The sequence below is a fragment of the Trichechus manatus genome, unplaced genomic scaffold (assembly GCF_000243295.1).
Source record: "Trichechus manatus latirostris isolate Lorelei unplaced genomic scaffold, TriManLat1.0 scaffold00053, whole genome shotgun sequence".
Classification (NCBI taxonomy): domain Eukaryota; kingdom Metazoa; phylum Chordata; class Mammalia; order Sirenia; family Trichechidae; genus Trichechus; species Trichechus manatus.
The window spans coordinates 7,498,606-7,517,569 of NW_004443989.1; the positions used below are offsets into that span (position 1 = coordinate 7,498,606).

General features: G+C 44.5%; 1 protein-coding gene across 1 annotated transcript in view; it reads right to left on the reverse strand.

Moving 5' to 3' along the window:
* Positions 1-977: 977 nt before the first annotated feature.
* Positions 978-18,964, reverse strand: part of MBTPS1 (membrane bound transcription factor peptidase, site 1) — a 58,873-nt gene continuing 40,886 nt past the window's right edge. Inside the window, exons 13-23 of the mRNA XM_004377728.2 lie at positions 16,536-16,724; positions 15,814-15,986; positions 14,920-15,035; positions 14,168-14,324; positions 13,275-13,399; positions 12,524-12,601; positions 10,209-10,349; positions 8,085-8,216; positions 6,745-6,871; positions 3,059-3,189; positions 978-1,845 (exon numbers count right to left, since the gene is read on the reverse strand). Coding sequence (XP_004377785.1) covers positions 1,649-1,845; positions 3,059-3,189; positions 6,745-6,871; positions 8,085-8,216; positions 10,209-10,349; positions 12,524-12,601; positions 13,275-13,399; positions 14,168-14,324; positions 14,920-15,035; positions 15,814-15,986; positions 16,536-16,724 — 1,566 coding nt within the window. The 3' untranslated portion in view covers positions 978-1,648. The remainder of the gene's footprint in view (positions 1,846-3,058; positions 3,190-6,744; positions 6,872-8,084; positions 8,217-10,208; positions 10,350-12,523; positions 12,602-13,274; positions 13,400-14,167; positions 14,325-14,919; positions 15,036-15,813; positions 15,987-16,535; positions 16,725-18,964) is intronic.

The following is an 18,964-nucleotide window of genomic DNA, read 5'->3' on the forward strand; positions in this document are numbered from 1 at the left end:
GAACTTCTATTCAGAATAAAAAGACAACTCAATTAAGAAATGGGCAAAGCATCTGAATAGATATTTCACCAAAAAAGGTATACAAACAGCCAACAAGAACATGCAAAGAAGCTCAACATTATTAAGTCATTAGGGAAACGCAAATCAAAACCACAATGAGATACACTTCACATCCACTAAAACATCTAGAATCAGAAAGACAGACAAAACATTTGTTGGTGAGGATGTGGAGAAGCTGGAACTTCATACGCTGCTGGTGGGAATGTAAAACGGTGCACCCACTTTGGAAAACAGTCTGACAGTTCCTCACACAACTAAACACAGTTATCATGCGATTCTACTCCTGGGTATATATCCAAGAGAATAAAAAACTTATGTCCACACAAAAACTGGTACACCAATGTTCACAGCAGCGTTACTCGCAACAGTCAAAACATGCAAACAACTCAAATGTCTGTCAACTGATGGACGGATAAACAAATGGGGTACATCCACACAATGGATTATTGGCCATAAAATGTAAAGTACCGATACATCCTACAACATGGATGACCCTGAAAACGTTATGTTAAGTGAAAGAAGCCAAACACAAAAGGAAAAATATTGTATGATTCCAGATGATGATTCCAAAAACGTTCAGAATAGGCAAATCCAAAGAGACAGAAAGTAGATCAGTGGTTGCCAGGAGCCAGGGGAGAGGGGGAAATGGGAGTGACCAATAATGGGTACAGGGTTTCTTTTGGGGGATGATGAAAATGTTCTAAAATTAGATTGTGGTGATGGTTGAACAACTCTGTAAATACACTAAAAACCACATTAAATACATAAAAAAGAAACATTAAACAGGTGAACTTTATGATATGTGAATTATATCTCGATAATAATAAAAATTAGCATGCTGATTAAGGACCCATTCCAGGTTGTCGTAGAAGAGAAATGGGAGAGGTGAAGAAAGAGTCAGCCGCACACGACTTGTCAGCTTCACATAGTTAATGCATATTTATTGAAAATTTTCTTCACCAACAATGGTGAAATCAAGACCCCCAATTACAAAACATGATGGCAGTTGATACTTATAAAAATAAAGCAAAGGTCTATGTTTCACAGATTTGGGCTAGTTTCCTTCAAATCTCAGTCTGTCCTTTTCATCAAAAAGGAGATAATGGAATCTGTTATTCCTCATGATGTGGGAGTAGTAAAAAACTGCATTCCATTGACCAAAAAAAATAGCTTTGCTTCCAAATAGCACGAGTCTTTAAAGTGACTTTTCCAACAATAAATATAGAAAAACAGCCTTCAACAAGCATGTTGTGCTTGGTCGGGGCTGGTTCGAGTGTTTCAGTACATCTTCCTCTCAGGTCAGAAGACCCCAGGCTGCCGGTGAAGCTCTCCGTGTCTTTGGTGCTGCTCTGTGTGACATCCCCCTTGAGGATGACTGTTGAGTCCCTCCTGGCAGGACCTGGCCCTGAGACACTTGGAGAAGCACCTCGAGCCCCAGCCGCTCCAGGAGAGGAGGCCATGGAGAAGGGACTCCAACACACCTGCACTGGACTCTGGGTCCCTTCTGACCAGGGGACCCCACACAAAGCCTTCTCCAGCTCCACTGCCCTCTCGAGCCGTCGGGAAGGTGCCCTGGCTCTCCTGGCACTCACACAGATGGGGTCTTTGCTGGGTGCACCTGCTGCATGAGCTGGGGGCGCTTCACCCTGGGCTTCCTCCGCTTGGGCCTGCTCTTGGCCTTGTTGATTTGTACCACAAAGAAGGCCAGGACCACCATTGCTCCCAGGAAGGCGAAAACGGGAATGGTCTGGCCCACCTCCTGGTTGTAGCGGCCAGGCATGATCCCTGAAAGAGGACAGGCTGGTGAGCGGTCAGTCACACCACAGAGCTGCAGCCTCTGGATTCATCAGAAAATGAATGCTGACTAATTTTATCAGCTGGGCTGGCAGGGCAAGAACACTTTTCAAACCTCAGCTACTGCATAGCCCAGGCCATTAAAGAATGACTGAGTGAGCTGCAGTGACACGCCATAGAGGTGCAGCAGCATGGCGGTTCTGCTTTTCCTCCCATCTTCCCAGAGAGAAGACAGGATGCTGCACAGTGTGGGTGCCCGGCGGAGCCTATGTTTGCTCAGAACAGCGAGAGGCAGACCAGTCTCTGTCCTGGGACACCTGCTGGCCATGCCCCTCTATTCTGTGGGAAAGCCCTCCATAGATGGGACATGTGGTAGGAAACTAGGAATGGGGGGACCTTTGGTTTACAATGTCAAATGTGACCCTGTCATGAGCAATATTGAGAGTTTCAGAATGTACCACCATCAGTGTGCCCTGGGACCATGGCAGGGCCTCTGGATCTCAGTGTTGCATACACAGTTCTTAGGTCTGGGGTGTCCCTTCCCAATCCCTGGAGCTTCTGTCCAGCTCCTGGAACCAGAAAACTCCCTCAGGATGTCATCTCTCTGGAGAAGCGCAGGGTTCCATAGTGAAGAAGTGGCTCCCTGCTCTGCTGGGGCAACCCAGTTCCCATTGCCCAGGTAAGGGAGAGCCTCAGGCCTGCCCTGGCAGTGTGCTCAGGCCAAAATCACTACCTGTGGAGGGGATGTGTGTCTGCACTTGGGGTGGGGGGATGGTGTGGCCACACTCCCATCTACCAGTGAAGTCCCATCACTGACAGGATGGTGCTGTGTCCCGAAGGCCTGCGCAGAGAATTGGGGTGGGGGGATTGTGTCGAGGGTTCGGAGGCCAGGTTGGCTACCATCACCGACTGGGACCAAGCCCAGCAGATGACAGGTGTTCCCTGAGATATGTGATACACGTTTGTACTGCAGAACTCAGAACTTTTTTAAAGAGTGTGCAAGTTACTCTGTCTGAAAATTTTTAAGTGTGACACCTGGACAGAGTAAAAAAAAAAAAAAATTCATATTTGAAAATCTAAGCAGAATTTTCCAAGAGGGACATCAATATGTTAATCTTTTTTTTTTTCTTTTGGGGGGGGGGAGAATACTTTCAACAAATTACAGTGTTGATTTACAGTGATAACAAATCATGTAAGAGCTTACCTCCAGGAATGTCCCAGGCACCACTTTCCCCAGGAGACAACGGTCGTACTTGAGGGCGGTTTGATCTAAAGTTGGGTAACGCCACTTTGTCCAGGTCGATAGAGAGTAACTTTTGATGTTTCCAAAGATTACTTCAGGGAAATGGATCAAAGCAAAATAAAAATAAGCAATTATACTAGCCTCGGAAGTTCATCCAGTCCCTGAGAAATGGTAAGTAACTTAAACACAAGTGATGTTCCCTTCTACCTCGACATAAAGGCAACTGAGTCACCATATGCAACTTCCAGGTCCTCAGACAGAAATGTCAACATCAAGCCCACACACAGGACTGTAATTTTCAGAGTCAGGGTCAGATTACTGCCCACCCGGACTGCTTTCGCTTGAAGCTGGAGACATCACCAGGCAGCATAGGAGAGAGGCATGCAGCGAAGAGAAGCAGAGCACTGGAGCAACCAGAGCCCACTTTTTGATTAATTCAAATCAACATTGCAGATGTAACCACACAACTACCACATGTAAGGAACAGGGCAAACTGGCCCCGGGAGCCAACATCGTCCTTGTCCTCAAGGAAACAACCTTTGGGAGGGAGGATAAGATAAACACACAAGTAACCATGGAGTAAGAAGCCCTGGTGGCACAATGGTCAAGTGCTCGGCTGCTAACCGAAAGATCGGCAGTTCGAACGTACCAGCGTCTCTGAGGGAGAAAAGATCTGGCTATCTGCTCCTGTAAAAATTAACAGCCTAGGAAACCCTATGGGACAGTTCTACTCCGTCACATCGGGTCATTATGAGTCAGAATCAACCCCACAGCACACAACAATGGAGTGCAGTGTATGGACAGCAAAACCTGGAACACACCCCTGCCTAGCCTGCTAGGGCGAGTGCGAGACCGAGGAGGAAACATGTGCTCTGCAACATGTATTGTACTCATTATGGTTGCATCATTATTATTATTTATCCTTACATCTGAAGAATCTGTTTAGACCAGTACAATTTCGACGGAAGAACAAGAGAGGCCGACAAGCTGTAAATAGCGGCATACAGCTTGGGAGAACAGCAAGATTAGAGCTAGGAGTATGCGTGGAAAATGTGATAACTGTTCCAGCTAAAGGAAGGAGAAGGAGTGAGATGATATTTGCAAATTACAAATTCTCCATTTTTCTGCTGTTTATCCACTTGGAAACTGCTGGCCTCTCTTACTTTGGCGGAGAGAAAGCAATAGTGTCCAGTTCTATCATCCAATTAGGGTGAAGGCCAAGGTGATGCCTGGCAACTCTTTAGGCCTGGGAAGAAGCTTTCCATACAGGAAAGACATAAACTCCTATGGGATACTCTTGGCCAGGTGATCACTTGGAAAATACCAGTAAGTATTATAATCTGTTCTATGGTACATGATTTAACTTTACATTTGAAGTTTCATCCGTCTGAAAATGAAAATGACAATGTTGAGTTACAGAATCAATGCTTTAAGCTTTACGATTTTTTTAGCTGAATATATGCGGGGCTACATTTTAACTCTAATAGGTGATACCCTGTTATGGAATTTAATTGTTTGGTGATGGCATTTTCTAGTTAAGCAACCATGGTAACAATACACCATCGTAATCATTACAGAATTCTACCACATACTGATGGAAGTAAAGGATTATCCTTGGGCAGGGCTTCCTGTCAGGTTTGACACCTCTGCAATCGTCCTCAAGTCAGCACAGTGATGACTCTTCATTTCACACTGGTGAATCCGAAATCCATAACTTGGCACTGTGCCAGTGGCCACCCTGGACCTGTAAAGGGTTGTCTGCTGCTTCTGACATAAGCCTCAAATCTCTTCTAGTGATAACATAGTATATTCAGATCCAGGCCGCTGAGGACTGAGAGTAATTTCCAACAAGATGTGAAATGTGAGATAAATGGGTGGGCGTAGCTGGAAGGAATTACTGAGAGAGAGAGAGAAATCACATTGTAGGAGCCAGGCATTATCAACATCCCTGGTGGACCGGTTCAGAATTAGATGGATTATGTGATGGGGAAAGGTTCATACCAAAGGTCATTGTTATCCATTTCTCAGAGTCCCGAACAGCTCTGGGAGAATAATTGGATTTCTAGAACATGTGCCAGCAGTGCCTGTCCACAGCATCAGAACTGCTGACCACAGCTGGTCTGCATGCTGGAATAATGTGAGGTTATAAATAAATCAGATGTAAAAATGCAAAGTTACCAGAAAATTTTAAATGATGAGATGTTAAGTGGAAATGGGCAGTTCTCAGTAATGAAAGTGTCGGGAAGAAAAGTGCTGATGAGAAGACAATGTGCGGCTCCACAATCTCATTGTCTCCTGTCAAACACATTCCAACGACGCCATATGGTCCGTGACTGGTGTCCTGAGTGCTGTCTGCGTATGACAAGAGAGCAGAAGCCTTTGATGCCTTCCACGTTCATCCTCCTCCTCATTACTTATGGTGTCCACTGTGGTCCTTTGTCTCTGGCCCCACCAACACCTGCACATCACTGAGATGTGGGCAAAGTGGACATTCTAAAGGCAGATTCATGTGGCAGAGGACAAGAAGGCATAGACGTCCCCAGAGGGGGATCTGCTGGTGGAGGTGGTGTGGGCAGAAGGCAGGCTGGCTGCCAAGCAACCACCCGGCTCAGGGAGGGGGAGCCCCAGGAGGGGAGTGAGGGGCCTCCTGCCGAGGAGGAAGACGTTCTCATGTAGCTCCAGGAGGGGAGTGAGGTGGTCTCCTGTAGAGGAGGGATATGTTCTTGTGCAGCCCCAGGAAGGGAGTGAGGGGCCTCCTGTCGAGGAGGAAGACGTTCTCATGCAGCCCCAGGAGGGGAGTAAGGGGCCTCCTGTTGAGGAGGAAGACATTCTCGTGCAGCAGCCGCTCCAAGCAGAGGGCGTGGAGCACTGCTCTTCCTGTGACACTGGCCCCTGCTTCACACATCAGCACCCCAAGTCAGGAAAAGCTCCGATTATCCTTGCCAGTACAGAAGTGTCCTGCTCAGGCTGGAGAGCGACAGAGAGAAAGAGAGAACTGCAGAAAACCAGAACCACCTGTGCTAAGCTGGGTCATTCTGCCCAAAAAGAGAGACAACAGGTGAGAGGTCCAGTTCTGGCTTCTGACAGCAAAGGACGCCAACAGAGAGACAAAGAGAGACAGACACTGGGCACCACAGAGAAAGAATGACAAGTGACGGGGTTATCGGCTGTCATCATGGGAGACTGCGCTCACCAGAAACAAACATCTACACAGGAAGTTAAGGCTGCAGCAGATGACTGGCCAGACTCCGACTCAGAAGCCAAATGTCCTCCAAGGAACCCTAGGCCTATCTGTAGTTTACCACACTCAACACCTCAGACAGAGACCGCAACTTCAAATGGCAGGACTCCACACCCTCACTGAAAGGAGTCAGAACTCTGGTTCAGTGACAGTACCTGCTGGTCACAGCGGTTTAAACAAAAATTAACCACAACTAGCAAGATTCTAGTTACCCACAGCATTATCTCCATGCAGGATACCACCAAAGAACATATTTCCAAAGGTCAACATGGGGGCTCACTAATTCCAATCCCATCACACAATGACAAGTCAGGAGATCTGATTATTCGACAGTGTTGTCTGTAAAATTCCATTCTCTCTTAGAAAAAAGGAAGTTGTGAATCACAGACCCCTGTGGAACACTCACCTGGGAGCCGTCTCATTTAAGGGCTGCGGTTTGGCCCAGGACAGGTGTGGGCAGGCGGGCAGTGCCCGGGGCTTCGGGTCTCCCAGGTGGGCCTCAAGGACCTTTGAGTATCGGTGTAGGTGGTTTCCTGTGGCCCATGTCAACATCAACAGAAAAGAAAAGGCACTGTCATTAAGCAGCAAGGGACAAGATGAGGCTTTGTAAGTGTGTCAGTTTGCTCTCCTGCCGACAGGACCACCATGCTCCCTGTGAGCCTCTCTTCCAGGGTTCTGCCAGGTGCCTCAGGACAGTGACCTGATGGCTTTCTCCAGGCAGCCATATTCTCACCAATGCAGGTGAGTGGATACATGCGAACAAACTGTCCCCCTTTCAGAGGGTCACACTGTACGTCATGAGGTGGTCAACATTTACTGACCATCAATGCATGCCCAAGGCCGTATGTGAGGATGTGAACCTGCAGAGAAGCTTCATGTAAAAATCTTTCTCTTCCCTGGCCAAAACACAAAAACAAAACAAAAAAATCCTGCATTTTAAAACTTCTGATTTATTTCTTAGATCCGTACTGTCCAGTACTGTAGCCCTGAGCCACATGTGGCCACTGAACACATAAAATGGGGTAGTGCCACATGCTGAAATGACAATATCTGTGATGTATTAAATGAGCTTTACCTGTTTCTTTTTACATTTTTGTGGAGCTCTAGACAATCTAAAGTTATGCGTGTGCCTGGCAGGCCTCTGTCGGATGGCGTGGTGGTGACTAGAACATTTGGGCCATGCAAGCATGAGGCCAGTACTGCTGTCTGCAGGATCTGCCAAGGCCACAGTGCCCACAGAACCAGCATCGCGTGAGTCAGGTTTCACTGGTGACCACGTGGTGACCTCAGCAGTTAATTTCTCTCACTTCTGCCTCTTCATCTGGAAACTACAATAATAATATCTACTTTCACAGGACTGTTAAAAGGACTTAGCGAGATAATCCATGGAAAGCACCCAGCCTGGTGCCTGGTACCTAGCAAGTGCTCAAAATTGTCAGCTATTACTGCTGAAAACCCCCATGAGCCAGTTTCTTCACCTGTGAGAGTGGGACAACACACCTGAGCTCAAAGCAACGTGAGGATTTCGGGAGTATGTCAGAGCACCTGGAACACAACGGTCCTTAGCAAAAGTCCACTCTAGTCAGCTGGCTATAGCCATTTGCTATTCTGCCTGCAATCATTAAGGAAAAAAACCCGGTGGCACACACCAACTGTCTTCATTTTCTGGCAAGCAGGATGGTTCCTGAGGTGGCATCATGCTAGGCTGCACGACTCCTCTCTGTGAGCGCTGTCCTGGCCACTCACCTTCCATCCTCTCTGGGGTGATAGAGCCCACTCCGCTCGGCGGGCGCTGCCGGTTTCCGGAATGACTGAGGCTGGGAGGGGTCACCCCATACGACGTATACTGAAGTAGAGCATCCAGAAGCCAAAAGCAGTCTGTGGAGTTAACGAGTGTGCTTGTTAGGAATTATATTGTTTTAGAAGGAACCCCTACAGAAAGGAAGGGGAAATGGGTGGTTAAGAGTTCAGGTCAAAGCAACCCCAGCATGTTCCAGCTCACCAGTTCTTGAGCAGCACATGCCCTACCAGGCCAGGGCCCAGGCCACCAGACCAGCACGCACAGATGAGACCAGCCGGAGCTTCACTCTAGGGCCTCGTGCAGCACCACTGCACCCAGTACTGGCCAAACTCTGCCCGAGCACCCACTCAGCTCGGGGCCCCATTCAGGGACGGCAAGAATGTGTGACAGTCACAGAGTGAAGAGTGGCCCAGAGAGCTGGGGCTCCAAGGGAAGGGACCGTGGCTTCCGTCACCACCTGGGGGTTCTTCTGTGGAGAAGGACCTAGATTTACACCGTGAGAGCCAGTGGGCAGGGCCAGGACCGGCATGTGGACACTGCAGGCAGGTAGGCTTGAGTTCAACACAAGTGGGAGAGTCATTAATCTGAGCTGCCATTTGGGCTGGTGGCTCCCAATCCCCAGTGTGTGAAAGCCGAGAGTGGTCTGTGATTTCTCGGGACATGGCAGGGATTCCAGGTGCTGAGCGGTGATTACCAGTTCCCACTCATGGGGCTGGAGAGGTATGGCTCTAACAGGAGACTAGAGATGCCGCACTGGGCTGAAACCTGGAATTACTGTTTCCATACCCTTTCTCCCTGTGTCTGCCCATTCTAGGTGCAATTATCATCAACCTGGACTAGGCAAGATTCAAGAGAGAAAAACCATCATTAAATACTTCTCGTTCATTAAAGGGCACTTCTGATCATGTGCTGCAAACCCCCACAAGGCCCTAAAAGCTGCCATTTGAAAGTGAACGGCTAGGATAGTCTTCTCAGCATTTTAAGTTTTAATAAAGACTCTTACCAAGTGATCTCGAGTCTTTAAAAGAATATCTCTGTGGAAATAAAACATTAATGTTCTTTCAACTGTCACGTTAACCCTCACTTCTGATTTTTAAGAAGGCCAATCACACTCTAAGGATTTATATAAAATGCTAGGAATTTAGTCAATTTCAACTTAAAATCAGAGAGAGAGAGAGAGAAGGAGAGAAACAGAAAGGAAGGAGGGAGGGGAGGGAGGGAATGAACAGGAGTGTTAGACTCCTAATTCAAGCTCTAAGACCTTGTTTTCTTCCAGTTAAGCTTTTCCAGTGATTTGCAAGTATTAGGACAGATGGTACCATCCCCTCCCCCTAGTTCTCCAGAGGTCTTACTGAATTAGAAGACTAGGTCTTAGTCTAGTTTTTGTCATCATCTTACCAGGTAAAAATATTTAACACTTTTACCATTCTACTTCCTCCTCTATAAAACAAGAAACAGTCTCTATGCAAGCTCAAAAGCCCCAAGTTTAGAAGTTGCCTCAAGAGACACTGAAAACGGGGAGCTGTGGGAAGCTACCAGCTCACCCTCCTTGGTGTACCGCCCCCTGCCTCCCCACCCCCGCCACACACACTTAAAGGTTATGACATACTCCCCTGAAAGACAAAGGCTCAAGGAGCCAAGATTCCCAGGTCTGGGAGGACAGCAGGTGCTGGGCCCTCCAGGAAACACTGCCACCCGTGTGGCCGTGTTGGAGACTCATTGACAACTTAGAGGGTAAAGCCTGGGAAGGGAAGACAGGGTGCTGGGTCTCTCCACTCCAGTGCTGGGATCCCGGGCACTGGCCTCACGAGGGTGGAGACAGAGAGAAAGCCATCACAGACTGCCAAAGCAGTTTGTTTGGTTTCTTAAATGTGTACAGACTTAGACACCTATCAAGAAACTCCAAGCAATCAGAGAAACCAGACCATCCCAGTTGTACTTGGCTCAAGTGAGCAGGGTCTTTTGTTCACCAGCATTTAATCAGGGCCTTCTCAGGGCAAAGGGAGGAAAGGGCTTGCGTGTCACAGTTCTGAGCCCAATGTGCTCTCCTGTCCCACTGCCGTTCTCACCCTTCTGCCGGTGACTGTCATCCAAGCAGTTGGAGTCTCCGTACAGCACAATCCGGCCTCCACCCTCAGCTGGAATCTGATAAAGGCCCAAGATGGGGACGTTCTCAATAATCGCTGTTTCCTGCTTTAAAACTTCCAATCCTAAAGCAACACAACAACAAAAACAGCAATAAGAATTTCTGTCAAAGAACTGTTTTCCAGTTCTCACTTAACGAATATAAAATCACAGCAAGATTTAATAACCAATACAGTGCAAACTTTTAGGATAGGAAAACAATGTCTTAAATGTCACTAATTTGCGTTTTAGCAAAATTCGTAATTCCATCCTTTTTCATTTTCACTTGAAATGGAGGTACATAACATTTGGTCCACAAGCCTAAAACTGTCATTTCTCCTTTTTATGCTAAAACAAAACAAATTCTTGTTTGCTCTTATGCTGAGAGCCCTCCTACGTCTTCAGACTGTTCTCACTAAGTATACAGAGATCTCTATGGGAGGAGAGCAGGTGCTGGGCCCTCTGGGAAACACTGCCGCCCTCGTGTGGCCGTGGTGGAGATGCACAGACAGCCTAGATGGTAAAGCTTGGGAAAGGAAGATGGGGTGGCAGGGTCCTGGACACTGGCCTCAGCACAACCAAGAAACCTGAATGGGTCAGAGGTCAACAAGGTGTTCAAGCCACGGGCAGCAAACCTCAGTGCATCATCTACAATCTAAGCATCTTTACTCCCCTAAGCAAGTACTCTCCTCAACACCAGAACATGACAGGCACTTTCATCAGACTCCAGAATGTACTGTGTTGGTAACATTTAAAATGTCTGTGGCTATTAAAATGCCCCACTTCATGCTCTCTGTGTATAATTCCACCAGGAGCTAAGTGGAAGAGGGGAAGACAGCAGTAAAGCAGATGAAATGCAAAAGGCACATGCACTGCCTTCAGGCCTCACGGTGTCACTGGGTTTTGTTCCTGACAATGGGCTCTTTCTGACGTGGCATAACCCAGATTTCCAAATTCCTATTTTGTACCACAAAGCTTATTCAACTCAAAGCCTTTTTGGAAATAAAAAGAAGCCACCCCTTAAAAGGATTTCAAGGTAATTAATTTTTATTTCAGACTGCAGCAGAACACCAACAGAGTGTGTATCCTTAAATCTAATTTTTTTTTCTAATTTATCTCATTTTGAAATTAAATCCTCATTTAATTCTTATTTAAAAAATTCTAATCTCAACACTCTCAAAGATCCGTTTCTATTACAAGTCTTGTAATCCTTTAAAACTTCAAATTCTTAACGTTCTTACAGGCGATATACACCAACATAATATGTTACTGAGCAGGCTGCATATTAACATAACAAAAAGCTTTTACTGTGTTGCAGGTATTACCTTTTTTTTTTTTTAAATAATATTTTATTGTGTTTTCAGTGAAAGTTTACACAGCTAATTAGGTTCCCACTTGACAATCTGTATATAAATTGTTCAGTGACATTAGCTACATTTTTCACAATGTGTCAACATTCTCTTTAATTGCATTCTGGCTGTTCCCTTTCCAGTGCTCTAGTTTCCCTGCTCCCTTCTCGTCTCACCTTTGCATTAGAGTAACTGTTAATCTTTTGGTCTCATACAGATGGTTTCTTAATGGAGCACCTTAAATCTAATTTTGATTCCCCTCCCCCAAAACAGTGAGCCAATGACGCCACACACCATGAGAAGACCACTGCTTTTGCCCCTCGCGTGTACCCAGTGCCAGCAATGACTGTCCTGTGAGACGCTGATTTCAGAAAGGATCACTAACCCACTGTAAGTTGTGCCACATGACGGGGGAAGATATATCACTCACGTGCTGGAAGTTAAAACATGACCCTAAGAAGCACAGATCTATTTACTGACTGACGTGGCTTTGGAGAAAGGAAAAAACTCCTTCCAAATGGGTAGAGACTCTTTAGACATTAATTCCACCTTACAGTTGCAAACAAACAAGTAAAAGATACTGACTTTTCATCATTCTCAACTAATAAAACTGTCCTTAACTTCCAATTATGGAAACAGTACACTTTAAGATGGGCCTTTCATCCTGAAATACAAAATATCAACTCTCATGAGGAACAGCTAAAGGGTCTGGGATTTCTTTTTGAAGTGATGAAAATCTTCTGGAATTAGGTAGTGGTGAAGGTTGCACAACTGTGTGGATATACTAAAAACCACTGCATTGTACACTCTGAAAGAATAAATGTTATAGTATGTGAATTATATTCAATAAATTTGTTATTATAAAAAGAAGAAGAAAGAAACCAAAAAGTCTATGAGTAGCATTCTATTACCTTGGTCCTTAAAGGTCTGTGTGATCACTATGCCCTCTTCTGGAAACTTTGCGATGCTGCACCCTGATGCGTAATACACTAGAGAAGAATTGTTTAAAGTTATGAGAACGTAAAAACACTCAACACTTGTATCAAGAACTAATCACTTACTCAAAATGCATTATTTACAAATTATATAGTTTTTAAAAATTGTTTGTAACCTTAAGAGCTGCCACTGCCTTGTCACACTTCAAGTAATTATCTCAAAATTCAAGTTAAAAAAAAAAAATACCAGTGACATTGATTTCTGAACAGAGCTGATGGAGACTTAAGAAAACCCAAGTCAGGATGAGCATAATTACTAATCTAACGCTTAGGGGTTGTTCTTGAAACTAGCTACCAAAAGCGTATCAGGAGACTTCATAAATGAGATATGCAAGGTTATTTCATGAACAGAATTTTATAAGTAATCAACAACCTATGAGGTATTTACTATTTGGGAATATATAATATACAAAGAATTTTAGAGACAGCACCAAAATTAGGAATGCCTGTATAGAATATTTTCATTTAAAAAATCTGGACAGAACTAGAGTGGCTAACAAACTGCTTTATAGAAATACTTCTTGAAAATAGCAAGTCATTCTCTCCATAGACCCTCGCTTATTTAGGAACCACATCATTCTCTCTGAAGCTTAGACTTCAAAGTTACAAGTCTCCCACTCTCACAACTCTTGAAATAACGTGCCCTTTTTAAAGAAAGGAAACTTACTGTCATGGTTTGCCAAGGTAAAGTCCCCTTCATACAGGCCATCACTGAATGCCATATTCCAGACAGAGAGCAGCTCATTGAGAGCTGGGACGTTGGCGCCTCCCGTGTCCGGCATCCACCACTGTCTGTGAAAGTGAGAACAGAGCACAGGCTCTAAGCACACAGAGAATCAACACCGCCGCCTGCGCCTCATCACAACAAAAGCCAACTTCCCCTGCCACACGTCATTCTGTCCACACTGAGTCTTCAGCTGAGACTAATGCTTGGTTGGAGTCATAATGCAAGTGCAAATGCTTCAACCAATGTGCAGAAAAAAGTAAAATTTTTTTATGAAATGAAAATCAGTACTTCATTCAAACAGCCTCATATAACTGCTTAGCCTAGATCTAGAGAAGGTAAGTGGAGGAAAAGAGATGAGAAACAAACTTATAAAAATTCAATTCAGACTTAAAAAGAAAAAATTTCAAAATATAAAGATACTATACTTATAATACAGTGGGAATCCTTGTTCGATAATTAATTTACCAGAAGGTTCCTCTAAATAACAGCTCCTTTGGTGCATTAAAATTTGTACAGATTCAGTAACAGAGAGATGGGAGGACAGAAAAGAACAGAATTTAAAGCTTAAGTATCTAAGAACAACAAGACGATGAATTCTTTAATACTCAAAAGCAGTAAGCATTTTACTTACTTTGCAAAGAAACATTTTAAAGCATCTTTCAAGAACATATTCACTCTGTGAAGAGGAGCTTTTTCTAACCAAGCTTTCTGAACATGTCTCTGATAACTGAAAAGACCATCAACAGGTCAAATAATCATTTAAGTATTTGCTGGATAGACATTAATTCCCCAAAAGTCAGACTTCTTATCCAAATACCAACTCATACAAGTACCTTGTGTTTTCATCATAGAACTTTACTTTTCTCATAACAGAAGTGTTGTACCAGTCGCTGAAGACAATGAGTGAAAGGCCACTGTCCACATCCCTCCTCAGTTTGGCAATCTCCTCAGGGAAGTATTCCTCCTCATTGTCCACCATCAGTAATGTTCCTGGGGGACAAAGCGCCATGGTTTGAGAATTTTCATCTCTGAATGTATTCTACTGGGGACTCTCTCTCAACTTGCTGGCTCCTAATCTTTTGGTTTGTGCCACTGGAAAAGGGGGTGAAAAATAAAGGACTAGGGTTCAACGATACACAATTCAAAAAACTCGCTGCCATCAAGTCGATTCTGACTCACAGTGACCCTATAGGACAGAGCAGAACTGCCCCATAGGGTTTCTAAGCAGTACTGCCGACCTATTGGTCAGCAGCTGAGCTCTTGGGACCAGCTAACTGTGGCCTTCTGTTTTCATTTGTGATGCCTAATATAATGATTTCTCACTTACTTTGGAGGTAATAAAATACAGTGCTAGAGCTTTCAATTTTTTTTAAAAAATGTACAAATGTCCCTGTCTCAAAGCATCTGGTAGTTCTGCCTTTTAGATGGACGTCACAACCACCCCACCAAACTGGATGCACACAGTCGTCTCTAACACCTCGTTCAGCCTTCACCAGGACAAGGAGACTACTTGTTGGCCCATCATTTAAAACTGTGATTCACCCTGTAAGCATTTAACAAATGACAGCACATGATTGCTGCTCACCATACTGATTAGCATCGAAGCACGTGAAGGGGGAGCCAAGGACTTCAACAAAGTAGCCCATGCTTCTCAAGTGTTGGTACATGTCCCTGAAGTTTGTGTGGATGTGGTCGCCATTCCTGAAAAGCAAAAAGCCACGGTATGAAAATGACCAATCTTTTTTCATAAGAACGTCTTATCTGGTTAAATTACCAGCAGAAAATGCCTGTGAAGTCGAGTCTTTCTGAACTGCTTTCTCTGGGCTGGATGCGTGAGAATGGATAACAAGAAATCGTGTGCGTGGCACATGCACGGAGAAGACAAAATAACACGAAGAAACGGCTGGAGAAATGTTTGTACAGTGCACTGAAGCATAGCTTTAGCAAGTGGCATGCGTGAAAATTGCTAGTAACCACTTGCATTTGACAATCCAGCTTAGCACGCAGCACAAGAAGTCAGAAATGCTGCAGCAAACCACACAGGGCAAGGAGAACTAAGACAGCAACGCACAGCTACCCTTACTGCACTCTTACTGATCGCCTTTCACTCCTTCTTCTCCCTAAATGTGCTCATTTTCCTGTTTTCTCTATGTAAGCTGTCTATCCAATTGCCCCAGCAAAAATCAGGATGTATTCTGAAGGCAGAAATGACAGGATTTGCTGACTGACTCAATGGGAGACGTATGGGAAAGAGCAATTAAGGACAACCCCGAGGTTTTTTACTGCACGATTATTCAATTGTAACTGATACATTTCAAAGGCGAAGTGCAGGGTGCCTGAAGAGCAAAAGGATGCACAAAGTCTAGGGGTCATGGAATTCAGGCTCAACAAGAGGTTCACCCCCCAACTAGGAGCAGTGACCCCAGGCCCACAGTGGATGGACACGGAGGCAATAAGCATCGCGTCTGACGTGGCTTACCAGTCTAGAGGATCGTTCTTCATTCTTAAATTATCCCTGGGGAAATAGCCAGGTGGGTAGCGGAGGTTGTGGTACTGATCCCAGAGAATCCGCTTGCTTCGGGGAGGAGTAGGAATGATCTTCACCTTAATGGGGAGCTTCACTGTGGAAGTCTGTTCTGCACTGTTTTTTGACTGGAAGAAATAAAAGAAACCTGAAAATGCCCCCTATGTACCGAAGCAGCTTTTGGGTTTTCTTGTTTTAAAAGTCATCTCTATTTATCAACTTAATCCAAATAATCTGCACACAACAATTTCCAACAGCAACAAAGGTATGAAGGGGCAGATTCGATTACCACAGTTAATCCCATTCAAACTCTTATATTACAAGTTTAAGACTGACATTGTAAGGCACTTGGTTCTGAAAAGCCACTAGAGCTTCAGAAGATCAGCCCCCCATTTCCTTTTAGAGAACACATACTTGGGCACCATCATTTTGAGCTTGAAATCTGGCATAAAACAGTCATATCTGTTGTTGCTCAGCAACAGACTAGGAAGCACTATTACTCACTTACTGGGTTGGTTTTTTATACTCCAGTGCTTTAGAGACCCTGGCCCTCAAGACTGATCAGTCAGTCAACCGCACTCAGCACTCAAGACCCCAGGAGTCAGCCTGTCCTTCTCGGCCTGGCAAGTGATATTAAAGGGTAGGAGAAAGGAGTCATCTCCATGGCACACACTTACTTCCATCTCCGCTGGGGAGGACACGGTGATCATGACATGGCCCTGGGCAATGCCTTCCCAAGAAGCTGCTTTCTTGGTGACAGAAATGGAAATCGCCAGGTAGCCCGACCAAGGCCACAATACTGAAGAGAAGGAGAAAGCAACTTCGATGTTGTCTCCATTTTGTGGTAAATAAGGCTGCCAGTCAGGCTGCAGGGGAAAGAGAGCAAGTGAAGGCTGAAGGGAAATTCTCAGGGAGGAAGTATTTGGAACCCAGATACTTCATCTCAACATTTAAACGAGCTACATCAGTTTTTGAGAAATATTTCATTAAATAAGGCAAAATGAAATGTGTACACAGACACTGAGCAACCCGTGCAGCAAGAAGCCTGTGGACTCTCCGGAACATCATCCGCTAGGAAAGTCAGCAAACCACTATTTATGACAGCCTCCAATTTTATGGGGAAATATTTTTTCTCAATTAAAAAAAAAAAATGTTGTGGGGGATGGACACACAGTTGACAAAGAATTTCTATCTGATCTGAGAACATAATTGACAAATCTAGATCTGAAGTTAGTTTTAAGCTTAAAAAAATCACATTAACTGAAAGTAATAAAATGACATAGATGTAAACTGTCCCCAATTAAATTTTGAAGCTAGGAATTGGGCAGGCAGAGGTGTCTGGGGAAGCCCAGAGAAGGGCTGCTCGGAGGGAGACACAGCTGTCCTCTCAGCCTCGCCCAGGTCTGAGAAAAGCAGAAAGGGAAGCACAAGAGACCTTCTGGAAGAAACACAGACAAGCTCTGACAATTAACCAGCATTTCAAACCAGCCCAAAATACCAAGGACACACTCTCCAAGTGAGTCAGGTTATTAATTTAAAAAAAAAATCTGAAAAGGAACGTCTGAAGGATGGAGCATCACAACGACGAGAAAGGATTTTTGGTAAATGTTTTTTGGGACCACTGGTAAGCAACTGAGAAAAAGGTTAGCTTTTGTCCATCTCTTATACCACATATCAAAATAACTCCACACAGATGAAGGAATTAAATATTTAACAAGCATATGAAGAAAAACTAGTAGAGAACAGAAACGAGATTTTATTACATCTCTGGAGGGATAAGTTTCCAATCTTTGAAACAACAGATCACTGAAAATGATAAATTCAACTATATAAAAATGTTAAACTTTTACACAACTGAGAAAAAAGTTTTAAACCGCCACAAGAACTAATATTAACGAGAAGGGAGAACAATAATCTGGGGGAACACTTTGCATAAAACACAAGAAGTAGTGATCTGAAGATCTTGTTCAGATTGATAGGGAAAATCCCAATTCTAGCAGAAAAATGAGCCAAGGAAAAGATAATTCACACAAGAGGAAATACAATTAGTAAGCAAACCTGAAAGATATCCACCTCACAAAAAAATCAAAGCAATGAAAATTAAACAAGGAACCCATTTTACCTCTTCTAAATTTAATGTTAAGTGATATACCAAAATGTCCATCAACGAATGAATGTGTAAACAAAATGTGGTCCATACATACAGTGGAATATTACCCACTGCTGTTGAGTTGATTCTGATTCATAATGACTCTATAGGACAGAGTAGTGCTGCCCCATAGGGTTTCCAAGGCTATAATCTTTGCAGGAGCAGACTGCCACATCTTTCTCCTACGGAGCAGCTGGTGGGTTCAAACCTCCGACCTTTCAGTTATCAACCGAGGGTTAACAACTGTGCCACCAGGGCTCCTTGGATATGTACCTAGTAGTGTGTAAATAGTAGTAGGTATGTAAGTATAGTACTGTTGTCGGTGTTGTGCACCGTCAAGTTGACTCCAACTCACACAGACCCTTTATGACAGAAGAGAATTGCCTCATAGTTTCCTAGGCTGTAATCTTTACGGGAGCAGATCGTCAGGTCTTTTCTCCCATGGAGCAGTTGGTAGGTTCAAACTGCTGACCTTTCAGTTAGCAGCCGAGCACTTAACCGCTGCACCACTAGGGAATATTACTTGGCAATAACAAGGAATGAGGTATGACACACAATACAATGTGAATGAACCTCGAAAGACTGAATGAAAGAAGCCAGACACAAAGGCCACACATTCTATGATTCCATTTACATGAAAGTAGAGTGAAGACTAATCTCTATATACAGAAGGTAGATCAGTGGTTGTCAGGGCCTGGGGCACAGAGGGGAGATGATGGGCATGGGGTTTCTTTGCAGGGTAAGGAAACTATTCTGAAATTAGATACTAACAATGGTCGTGCAACTCTGTGACTATACTAAAAGCCACTAAACCGTACACTTTAAAAGGGTGAATTTTATGGCATGTGAGATATATCTCAATTAAAAAAGACCCTCAAAGAATTAAAAAAAAAAAAAAAGATGCGCCACCCAGCGCAGGCGCAGAGGAGGCACCTGCCCTGTACACCACCACAGCTG